This window comes from Physcomitrium patens, chromosome 4, assembly GCF_059467195.1.
Source record: "Physcomitrium patens ecotype Gransden chromosome 4, ASM5946719v1, whole genome shotgun sequence".
NCBI classification, from domain to species: Eukaryota; Viridiplantae; Streptophyta; class Bryopsida; order Funariales; family Funariaceae; genus Physcomitrium; species Physcomitrium patens.
The window spans coordinates 8,655,178-8,667,030 of record NC_143413.1 but is presented as its reverse complement, the minus strand read 5'-3'; the positions used below and the strand labels follow the sequence as shown (position 1 = coordinate 8,667,030).

The 11,853-nt window shown below is 36.1% G+C and overlaps 1 protein-coding gene across 2 annotated transcripts; it reads right to left on the bottom strand.

Annotated features, from left to right (window-relative positions):
- Positions 1 to 4,291: 4,291 nt before the first annotated feature.
- On the bottom strand, positions 4,292 to 11,853 carry LOC112281607 (C2 and GRAM domain-containing protein At1g03370). Of its 2 annotated transcripts, none has more exons than XM_073533717.2 (15): positions 11,464 to 11,853; positions 10,983 to 11,218; positions 10,189 to 10,880; positions 9,800 to 10,014; positions 9,328 to 9,515; positions 8,558 to 9,017; positions 8,262 to 8,420; positions 7,559 to 7,889; positions 7,117 to 7,296; positions 6,709 to 6,992; positions 6,411 to 6,527; positions 5,868 to 6,118; positions 5,519 to 5,696; positions 5,163 to 5,399; positions 4,292 to 4,965 (listed from the first exon to the last, which is right to left on the bottom strand). In XM_073533717.2, the coding sequence occupies exons 3-15, from the start codon at positions 10,532 to 10,534 to the stop codon at positions 4,729 to 4,731; spliced, it is 3,183 nt and encodes a 1,060-aa protein (XP_073389818.1). In that variant the 5' UTR covers positions 10,535 to 10,880; positions 10,983 to 11,218; positions 11,464 to 11,853; the 3' UTR covers positions 4,292 to 4,728. The 2 variants fall into 2 exon arrangements, with proteins under 2 accessions (XP_073389818.1, XP_024374028.1); XM_024518260.3 differs by having other exon boundaries at positions 5,121 to 5,399; positions 11,464 to 11,777.

Genomic DNA, 11,853 nt, shown 5'->3' with positions numbered 1-11,853 from the left:
GCTACTATTAGAGATTAAAAAAATGGTGTAAGCAATTCTTAACCAAGTTCTTATCAATGTACTTCTTGAATGCAACCAACTTATTTTGCAATAAGATATAGTTTGGTCCAAATAATGAATAAATTTCTTCTTGAAGATCAATTGAATAATCATATAGACAATGCTTTAAAAAGATATGTACATTAATCTTTTCAAAAATATCTTAATAATCTTGGTATTGACTTGAAATGCCATCTATGATCTTTCCACTATCAAAAATAGATATGGTGTACATGGCAAAAATTAGCTCTTGTTTTGTAACATGCATGAAAGTTCTTGCATCTACCAATAAAGATTTGATTGTATTGGACTAATAGGTTTTTATTTTGCTTTAAAAAATCTTTGGCTAAACTATACAAAAAATTAAGATTAAAAAAAATCTATTTAAAGATTATATTTTTTTAGACATAATAATTCTAAAATAATTAAATTAAAATAACATCTAATTATATAAAATATTACTAAGATATTAAAAATATTAATTATTACTTTTAAAAAAATAATATTAAAAATAACATCTCTAGAAGATAACAAATGATCATCTATTATTTCTACATGCACAAGTTTGATTTTCTTAACTAAAGATATTTCTTACTTTTTGATAAAGTCTTCATTAGTAAAAAAAAAAAAAAAAAAAAAAAAAACTAAGGCTCTTCAGTCTAATAAGGCAAAGACTTTGTGATTTTTTGGTCTTAAATAAACTACTATTATAAAATAAGATGAGGGATCTGATGAGAGAATAGAACCTTTACTAGGTATTGCTGAAATTTCCAATTGCATGGTTCCTATTATAGTTGGAAAAATTTGTTTTTTGACACATTATCTTCTTTGGCAACCATGCTCTTTATTTTGTGATTACATTACTTCTTTAAATAATGTTGAGTAGTATACTTGGATTCTCTACAATATAGGCACAAACTTTGTTGACAATATTAAGTCTTTTCTTGCTTAGTAAGAAATTTGAAATGTACTATGTCAATTTATATAAACTCTAGCTTCAATGAATAAGCTTTCAAAAACTTAAAAGATGTTGTTATAAGTTAATTTATACATCTCCAACTAGATCTTTATTCTTGGCAACTTTCAAAGAATTGATTATTACAAAATCCTAAATCCTAAAACTAAGATATTTTTAGATAGAATATGGCTAAGGGCTTTGAAACCTATACTTATGATCTAAAATATCCTTATGAATTTTCAACTTTTAGATAATATTGGAGCATAGAAGAAGTCAACAATAAATTATAATAGATATTTTTAGTAAAAACTCTTTACATATGATATCATCTACAAAACCAATAGATGATTTATTTGTGCTTGAAAGTAGAGCTAGAATAGATGGAGTTAGTAAAAGAAAAGCATATATTATTCTAGTTAAGAGTAAAGGTATATAATCTTGTAACTAGAAACCAAAGAAAGTACCATTATCAAATAAAAAGTCTTTACAAAAAAAAACTTGTCAAATAATAAGATATAAGAAATGAACATAGAGATAGAATTCATTAGTATAAAGGTACAAAAAATGCAAGCATATATAGGCTCTTGTAAGATTTTTTTTAGTTTTAAGTTTAATAACTTAAATGGATTTTTAAAAAAATAGTTAAAATTTAACAAAAAATTAATAACTTAATTTTTAGAAATTTATATAAGCTTAATATTTTTGAAAGAGATGGAATTAAGTTAAGATACAAAGAATTATTGGATGATAGATTGGTAGAACTTTTAGATTGAGAATATGCATGTGCAATAGTAATGTTAGCTAAAAATAATATTTTTGAAAATTGAACAAATCACCATAGACAAATAGAAAAATCAAAAGATTTTATAATAACTATAATATAAAGAATTTCTATGTAATATTATATTTCAAAATAAAAACTATTTAGCTTATTAATTAACTAGGTTTTATTAGAAGAATGGTCTTATATTTTGGAAGTGGCAAGATAGAACACAAAAAATGGTTTCTTGTTTTAACCAACCCTTTTAATTAATACATCAAGTTTATAAAGACTAAAAATATTTGAGTATATTATATGTATTTAATATTATGTGATCATTATTGGTGGATGAATATGCATCAAGAAGTAGCAACTTATGTAAAGAGATGTGAAGTTTGAAATCAAGTTAATTCAAGCTCAAACACTTAGTTTTTCTAATTGTATCATTTATCAATTATAGAATTAGGCTATAAGTAGAGTCTTGATTTTATTAGACTATTATTTACCACACCACAAGGTTTTAAGTATGTACTTGTCATGGTAAAGGATTTTAGTAAGTGAATTAAGTGGGTGGATTTATCAAAAAAATCTTAGAGTTAGCAATAATGGCATCTTTAATTTAATATAAAATTTCCACAAAAGTATTGATAGATCAAGAAAGAAAATTCATTAAATCTTTTGAAGAATTATCTACCAATAGCTTTATTAATCATCATACAACATGTAAAAACTATCTAAAGACTGATAGATTAGTCGAGAGGGTAGTTTTGATAACCAAGTATAGATTGCATAACTACAAGTTGTTAATAGACAACCATTGAAATTAAGATTGGAAGTTACCTTAGATAGTAATGGTTATTACTTTAGTTGACATGCATGTCTTAGATTATTTAGTTCTTATTAATAGTATACTACTATTAGTAACAACAAAAAATTGGATATAATTTTTGACCTTGATAATTTGAAAGTTTGAACTTGAATATAATAGGATTGAATTAAATATTTTGAAAGGTCCATGCTAATGGCTATGGAGAACTTGAATACAATGTAGAATAGAAATACCTTAAGATATGCACAAATGATTTGTGGAGCTAAGAAATCTCAACTTCAATAATTTAAATTTGATAAATATATATATATATATATAGAATGAAGCATCTACAACTTTGAATATACAAGTAGGAAGGACCTCTTAAAAATTAAACTAATCTTACTTAAAGGAGTTTTTATTTGTTTTTAAATCGAGATAGATAAGAATGTATGGACATTACAAAGAATTGTGATCCTTATCACTTACTTATTGAAAGAACTATATATACTAAATTGCTAGTTGTTCCAATTGAACTTTGATATTTTATGTGTGGAAAAAGCATAAGTGCAACTATTATGTTATTATATTATTTGTATCAATAGAATTAGCATGTAGTATGTCTTTGACCACCATTAGCCAATCTTCTAAAAAAATGTTGGATTTATTTATAGTATAGGCATTGATGAATTTTATATCTTTGAATTGGTAGAAGTACTTATCTTGCTTATAGATAAAGGACATATTCACTATTTTAATATTTTGGATAGAAGTATGAGTAGTAAAACATAGCTTTGAAGCTTGGTTGGAAATTGGTTGGAAGAAACTATAATGGAAGCAATAAGGATGGAGCTTAATTGCACCCAATTTACTTTTCTAATGATGTTATAGTTGAAGTTTTTAATCAATTGGGAGTCTAGCTAATTAAAAAAAATTACAAAATATGCCGTATATGATAGATTAGGGAACATTGTGAAATTCTCCAACACTTGTTTTTTTTTTTGTTAGTTAAGTTAAGAAGATGCAGTGCTCAACTAGGAAGGCAATGGTATGGCAATACCATTGTTGATAAGGACAAAGGGATGTCCTATTAGAACATTGACCAAAGTAAAATTACCTTTAAAAAGGTCACAAAACCATAACAACAACATCAATGTGGTAGATGCAACATAATGTTGGGTAAAAATAATAAAATTTTAGATAGAAATATTAATTTTGTATATTTCTGTCTTACATGCCATAAACAATGTTGTATTTCAAACTTTACTAAGTTTATCTAAAAGTGAGAGATTTTACAAAAAAAATTAAAGTTGTCTTTAAATTAATAAAATTAACCATTTAAAGGATCAATACTTTTAAAAAATAATTTTTTTTAATATCCCAATACATTACTATTATATTGTATATCAAATCACACATCTGAAATTTTGATAAAAAAATATTCATTTGTCTACAACTGTGTTTATTACTACATATATACCTCATTATACAAAATTATAAAAACAATGCTTTACATCAAAATGTATTTCAAAATCTAAATCCAACAATACCAATCTCTGGGTCAGGTACAATCTTTTTTTTAATTTTGAACATAATTGGATAATTACGTGAGGAACCTAACAACTTCCACATGTTGGATAGTGAATCCACAATGACTCCATCCATTCTTCCTTATTCTCCGCATATTATTGTTCCTGAAATTCCCTAGTTGTGATACAAACTCATGGAAACAAAGAATCATGTTCCACCTCGGGTGTCTTTCTCTCCATCTCCAATATTTATTGTACAAATGAAATCGAATTTCAGAAAACTGTTTCGGAGTCCATTTTTCCTATGACACCCACTTCATATTATCAGTTAGTTTGCTGCTCCACAAACTGAACATAATCAAAACGCTTTTGTACACCTAGTGTTCAGGATGATCTGTAATACAGTGTCTTGGTTTTGTAGACGCAAAACTGATCGCCAATCTTCACTCCAGAGAATAGGTAGGAGTTTTCTACTTGGTTCAAATGATCAAGTTCTGCAATCCTTCCTTGACCATAGACGTCTTTTTGCAGAGTTAGTTTTTTAGCGGTGGAGCTGAGCGTTGTAAACAAATCACCACATCCGTGCATTTTGCTTGAGCGGTTGTCTGAAAAAACTCGGACCTTAGCAATGAGCTTATGAACCACGGTTGGACCGATCAGCTGCACTTTTCTTGTCTTGAGCATGTGCCTTCACCTCTTTCACACTGATGTTCATTACCTCTCGGATCTCTTTCGCCATGTGGTCGAGAACGTTTTTAGTGATCTTCTTCTTAAACTCTGTGTTCTTGTGCCATGCCACTCCTACAGACACTTTCACGGCGCTTCTCGGTGGATTTGTGGAAGTTGTTTCAATGTCTCGCTTCACTTGGACCTGCGTTGCATCAGGAACGAACGTGTTAGCACTGTCGTTGGAGATCAGCTGCCAGGCTCGCTTTCTAGGTCCCTGGACTTGAACCTGGACTAGGTCAAATCTAACACAAGCTCATCAGAACTTCCAAGAGTGTAAAAAGATGCAGCCTCAAGTACCTCAAAGTGGTCACCGAAAGGTACATCGTGAAGAGTGAGAACCTCGTCAATTACGAAAACCTTCGAGCTATCTGAACTAGTCTTCTGCTGAACGCAAGAAATTTTGCTTCCAAACTGACTAATCTGTCGGTTCAGTTGGTAGCTAATCTCCCGGCGTTGAACACCAGGCTGATTATCAACACGCTCCCAAGATGAGCTTTCATAATTTACATAGCCCATTCTCTCCGCAACAACCTCCTCCAATTTCCCTTTATCAAAGAGTATCATCACAGAATCCGTCTGCATGATCAAAACATAACATTGCATCAATTAAAAGATGAAAACAGAACCGACGGGAAGATTGGAGCGCCACCCTATGGTACCTCCACAGAATTGGATTTGGGAAAAGTAATACATACCGTTAGAGGAATATCAAAGGAACAAACATGATACAAGTGGGCCTCCTCCATCCCTGTAAAAGAATCTGTGTCGTCTCCCAGCCTCTCGATCTCAGGGTGCTTCCTTTGTACATTGGCAACAAGTTCCAGTTGCTGCTCTGGGCTCAGCTTCCTGTTCTTCCATAGAGCTGAGATTGTTCTGATCAAGACATAACAAATTTTGTTCAGGAACTCAAAAGGAGAGACCGCAAACAGGCTAACCATCAGCACGTTTGGAATGCCACTGATGCCCGATAGAACTTATGCTGGAACTTTGCAGAGAAGCTCCTAGAATTTAATTAAATGGTAAGCAAAGATCAATGATTTGTACCTGAAAGCTGTCACAGGCTTGACAAATGAACAAAAGTAAAACTTCGCACGGCCATTTGGACAGACACCTCTCATTCCATTGTGGGCATCAAGACCTCGGCCCTTACGCAAGTACATGACTATATAGGGATTCATAACTCCAGGCGTCTCTACAATCTCCTCAATGTCTTCCCATATGAACTGAAACTTGGTCTTAATACCAAAGAGATTCGAGTAAAAACCCAACATTCTGGGTGACAGAAACAGACGTCCCTGCAGCAATGCAATAAAACAACAATTGATGGCACGATACTGATTTAACCTTAACTTGAGTATAACGAAACTACTACTATATCCTTAATTTGAGTACCACGAAATGTTTATTGATAAGGCCTACCCTTGAGCATGAATTCTGAGATTTCAAGGCCACAGTTAGTTTTCAAATGAAAAAGGAAGTACCATCAGAAGTGTGCGACTATTCACAAGTAATTGCACACGTGAACATATTCGTAAAGACTGTTAGAAATTCCTAATCAAGTGGATACTGAAGAGCATATTCACAAACCTGTACAAGGAACTTTTTCTTGATGGCACACGCGAAGTCATTGATGAGAAACTCTTCAGCTGGAAGCGCAAACAGCTTCTGAAATGAGCCATTCTTCTGGGCAGAACGCACCACAACCTGCACACAATTACCGACTTAGAACTATGTTTCGTTCGACCTGGTTACTACAACGACAATTCATTTTTGGTGAGTGGAATTGCTACTCTATCGACTTCAAGTAGAGTTCATGCTGTCTTGCAAATGTACGAACATTAGTTGGGCCACATGGTAGCTTGAAAGACAATACAGATCAAACTACCTTGGTTCCAAGCTCCTTCTCAACCCGGTCAAGGTACTGAGGTAAAGCATCCGATTGTTTTGTGTTTGTCAGGAAAACTCGAAGATGCAACTTAGACCCATGCGTTCGAGCGTTTTTCCCGGATAACGGGAGCCAAAAATCGGCCAGCTCATCAGGACTCTGCTTCAAGAAATTGATCTCCGAATGACCAAGTGATTCAGCATCAGAGAAAGGCCCATCGTAGTCAAAGACTTCGACGTCCATAGTTGAAGGAGGATCCTCTGTGGCATCGAACTCAAAAATCTCTGAAATTGTTGCAAATGACATGATTAGTATCAAAATTCATCGTCCTATACCGATGAATGAATAAATGTCCTGCCCAAGTGCAAGAAAAACATTGAAAAGAGAAAAACGAGACAAGGAACGTACCACGCCAACGTGGCTTGAGAGTTCTCAGTTTCACAGAACTTGTGCGTCTCTTGCCACTGCAAGTGAAGACAACATACGGATTGGCTAACTTATTATCATTAGGACTCAGATCCACTCCTTCAATCAACGTCACAGTCATTAGCCACCCGTCACCCTGAGCCTTCACTCCATGATCTCCACCTGCAAACCAAGCCAAGAGAAAGCCAAGTTCAGAATGATAGAAACATTCCCTCGTTTGTCAAGAACAATACCCGCAGCTCATACTTGCCCCTTTCTCTGTGGCAGATTGTGCCCATGTCAGCAAAGTCAGTCGTAATCCATCTTCTGATTATTTTAAATGTTCACAACAGTTTGACTCAATGAAGGAAAGAAACTGTTTGACTGAAAAAACATCTAAACTTAATGATCAGATCAGTTCGTGTAAGAATGACTGTTAACTTACTTTGCCAAAATCGTGCTTGAACGAACTGTTGCGTCATTTTAACAACCCTCTCAACTTGCAAAACCACAATGGCTGTGAAGAGCAGCTCCGACATAGTATCGGGAAGGTCCAAGCCCCACCGTATAAGAGTAGCTCTTAAAGTAGGGGATGCAAAGCATATGTGCAAAAGCACAATGGTTAGGGACAACAAAGCCAGCAGGACATGTAATTTTCCGAAGTAGCCTCTTACTAACTCCCAATCACTCAGTGGTTTTTCTTCCTGCTTGGGGGCAGATAATAATTTTCCTTCTGAGGGTTCTTCAGAAACAGATTTCGCATGGTTAGCTAAGACCTGCAAAAAATAAATAAATAAATAAATACTACTTTTGGGTGCGGGGAGCAACTTCCAGTTGGAGGAGAATGTAGCATGAAAAATAATGTATAAAATAACAACACAAAGAAGAAAAGGTGTCAGATAGCTAATTCAGATTTTTAATGAATCAAATTTGATCAAATTAAAAGAAGGCAGTATGGCGCACCAGTCATTTTAAAAATTAAGTTGCAACTACGATGACATCTTAATCAATCTCAACTAACACTAATCAGTAGCACTCATGCAGACACGAACTTCACATACAAGTCAAGAGTTAAGTGGGTACGATCTAAAAAGATCAACAAAATTCCTTCGCAAGCTATACGAACTGGATACATGTTAGACACCAACCTGTCGGTATACTTCGTAAGTTTCCTTGATACCAGCACGAGCACCGTTCTCAATCATGCTTCTCATCATTGTGGATTGTAGAAAATTGAGTTTCCACGATATTTGCAATCTACAAGATTTCTCATTTGAGGGTTGATCTGGTCCCGCCAATATGCAAAACTGAAAGCAACATGCACAGACGTAGTCATTTCTCTGGGTCTAGTTAACGAGATATTCACATTTATACGCAAGGAAACTCTGCCTTCAGCTTGTTAGAAAAGGAGCCGGTATCCCTTAACATGGTTGAAAGGACAAACCTGAAGTTCAACCACAAAACAGCCACCATATGGTACATCCGGAGTGGCACAGGAGACGTCAACAACAAAACCCTTCTCATCTTGACGCCTGCATGTTTGTGTCTCAGTGGCTTTCACTGCTTTTATCATTTTCGTTGCAGCTTTCATATATGTAACAACTCGTTGAATTGCACCGCTTTGTTCACTCTTCCAAGGCCCCTCAATATACTCGGTTGTCTTTTGTACAGTTAAAAGCTCTTGAACAAATGGGGAACCAGCCTTGAGAATCAGCGCGCTCAGAAATTTAGAACTGACGGCATATCTTTGATCTAACACAACTCCACCGGCCAAAGGGGGAGGAAAGTCTTCGGGTGACGCCTCCACACTCTTGCCGTCGTCGTCAAAGTACGAAGTCACCAATGTATCAACATCACCGTCACTGCATTCATCTGGAAACCCATCCAAACCATCTACAGAACCTCTGCAAAATATACAAGAACCATACACCACTCATTGAGTCGGAAGATTATGGGACAAAACCTAATTTATGGAAAATCGATCAACTAAATAATAACAGGCTATAGCCTCTAAGAGTGACTTCATTTCTCTTACGATATACCAACAATTCATATTCTCGGAATCAAGAAATTGTACTCAAGCTATTGCCAATATACATAACGCAGGAACAATCTTGAATTTGATGCTCAGCTGTAAACTGATAACCACATAAACGCCAAGATATTAATCAAACAATTTCCAACCATGTAATCTTAGAAAACTTCATAACTTACTCGTCACTGTATTTTGGATGTGACGTCGTTGATCCTTCCCCACCATATTTAGAAGGCTCATCAACTCCTGGTTTCCCTTTCTTATTGAAAAGAACATTAAGTCTATCTGCAAAGGTCTTGGGAGCCTTATTTTGCTCTTTTGAAGGGTCTTCATCATAGTTTGAGCCAAAACCACTAGGCCAAGATCCCTGCGTTTATCCGAAGCTTTAGTTCGAAACACAAGCAAGATCTTCTAAGTCTTTCATCTATTGGCTAGCTACGCTTTCAGGATGAAACCCAAACCCTTCCAAATGCAACCTACTAATTAAGACTCACAATTACTTGATTCTCTTCACATTATTAAACCGGCACAAACAAGCAGCGTCTACATACTAATGCACCACCTAAACCCCTGCCTACAAGAGATGAACCTGTCTACTTGAATGTAATTGGAAGGGGGGGGGAAATAATAATAATAATAATAATAAAATACCCTTAAGCTTGGAGATCCCGGTAAATCCGGAAGGCTGGAAACTTCTGTCGAAAAGTCACTCAAATCCATGGAACTTGTGGGCGAGATCAAAGATGCGGAATCGTCATGACGAGGCGAACCAATAGGTAAATGTTTCTCTTCTGGAATCCATCTTTGAAGTCTTGGACCGGACGACACATCTTTCCCAAACAAAATGAGACTAAGCATTATCTCGCCTGTTTTGCAAGATGTAAATGTTAGTAAAGCCATTGTGTCTAACGTAATGTATCTTTGATATCAAAAATATACTTTGAATGGTATCGGCTGGATAGCATCACAATGAACCAATGCTCAACCACTGAGATAAGCTTTGACCGGAAATACAAATAAGCGAGAGCACCAGTGCATACCAGTGATTGGGAATTTGGATTTTTCGCTGCGTTTTTTAAGAGTATACCATTTTCTCGTGATAGTCATCTTCTCTGCAGCCATAATGTCGCTGATTGGGATTATTACCTGACCTAAGAAGTCATGAGTAATGAGATCTTCATCCCAAACCGTTAGCAGTAGCTCCTCATGAGTCTCGTCCACATTAAAGAAGAATTCTTCATGCCAAGCTGGATTCAGATTTTTCGGAATTACAGCCGTTTTCGTCTTTGTGGCGTCTAATTGCAAGCGTACGAAAGGGTCACTTAGACCATTTGGGTCTCGAGCTGCAAGGTCTCGAGCCTCCAGTACGTGCACATGCAACTTCATTTTGAAGAATTTCAAAAATTCACCCCCGTAGGACAAAACGAGCCTGCCAGAGCTTACAAAGTCTCTGTTTAGTCACCAGGTTACTCCCCGAATAAACTCTGATCCCCAGCCATCACCAGCTCAACAAACGAACTGCCTGAGCCCCCCTGTCCCCTTCTAAACACATTACTGTCCCATTGCAGCCCTTTCAGCTGGCTTCAAGATCCAATACGTCCAAACCAGTGCATCAATGAATCTAAGGTTAGCGCCGTGAAATCCTCCGAGTTTCCATCAACACATTCGAGGGCTAAATCTTGCCCACGACTAAAATAAACTGTGAAAGGATTTTTGAAGTAACTGCCAGTCCCTGCTAGATCAAAGAAACATGCGATCAATTGGAGCTTAACCAACGCTTATGAAAAGAAAAAAAATGCATAGGATCAAGAGGAAGGTCGGAAGGATTTCAAACCTGATAGTGGATAGAATGATGTAACAATAGAAATTGGGATAAAATGTACTGCCTTAACACTCGCAGCAAGTCCTCACAATTCCAACTGCTTTGACGTGATTAGAACCATGAAACCCGCAACACAGCTAAGTCCAAAGAGCTGAACGTTTAAGATGCGAGATATGTGCACGAGCATAAATGTCGGAGGAAGCAAATTTCCCGCACTCCTCTTACTCTCCTCTTTGACATCAGGCACTCTGTTGAAACAACCAGCGCAATCTTCAATAAAGCTTGTGAGGAGATCCAGTAAACACACACCAGATTCCCTCTCAGCATTAAGTCTCACTTTGAGTGCTAGTCCTAAACTCCGAAACCACAATGGGCCTTCACACTTTTTACCAACATTATGCCCAAAGTCGAAAGAGATACTATCCACACTTGATGCAAGCGTGAGTTGAACATGACAAGCAACGTTTCGAAACCAGTAAATAGGAATCAATACCGTCCAAACCAATCCAGGGATCATTAAACTCCAGCATCTCCCGTCCACAGCGCCATGACACCAACGCTTCGTTTCTACCCTTGCTCCACCACTAAAAGCTACGTTTGATGGAGCAAGAAGTTGGCATTTTACCAACGAAAGCGGGGCCTAGAAGCTGCGAATATACGACCCACTCATCAACATCTCGTCGAGCCAACGTCTTCCAAAGAAAGCTGGTGATTGAGCAAACCCACAGCACCGTTTGTTTTGGTACCCGCTGCGGAATGAACACTGGACGATATCGATGAATATGAAAACCAGGAAGACAATCACCCGAGTGTGCGAGGGTCGAAGTGCCTTTCTAAATATGCAGCCAGCAAGGACCAACAATCTACCGTCAACGCACGATGC

Bases quoted from the DNA above. Each gene is read 5' to 3' on its own strand.
- LOC112281607 (XM_024518260.3), bottom strand. From the start codon at position 10,534: ATGAAGTTGCATGTGCACGTACTGGAGGCTCGAGACCTTGCAGCTCGA. The intron at 10,015-10,188 runs GTATGCACTGGT...CTTGCAAAACAG, and splicing joins ATCCAAATTCCCAATCACTG to GCGAGATAATGCTTAGTCTC. The intron at 6,993-7,116 runs GTACGTTCCTTG...CAACAATTTCAG, and splicing joins TCTCAAGCCACGTTGGCGTG to AGATTTTTGAGTTCGATGCC.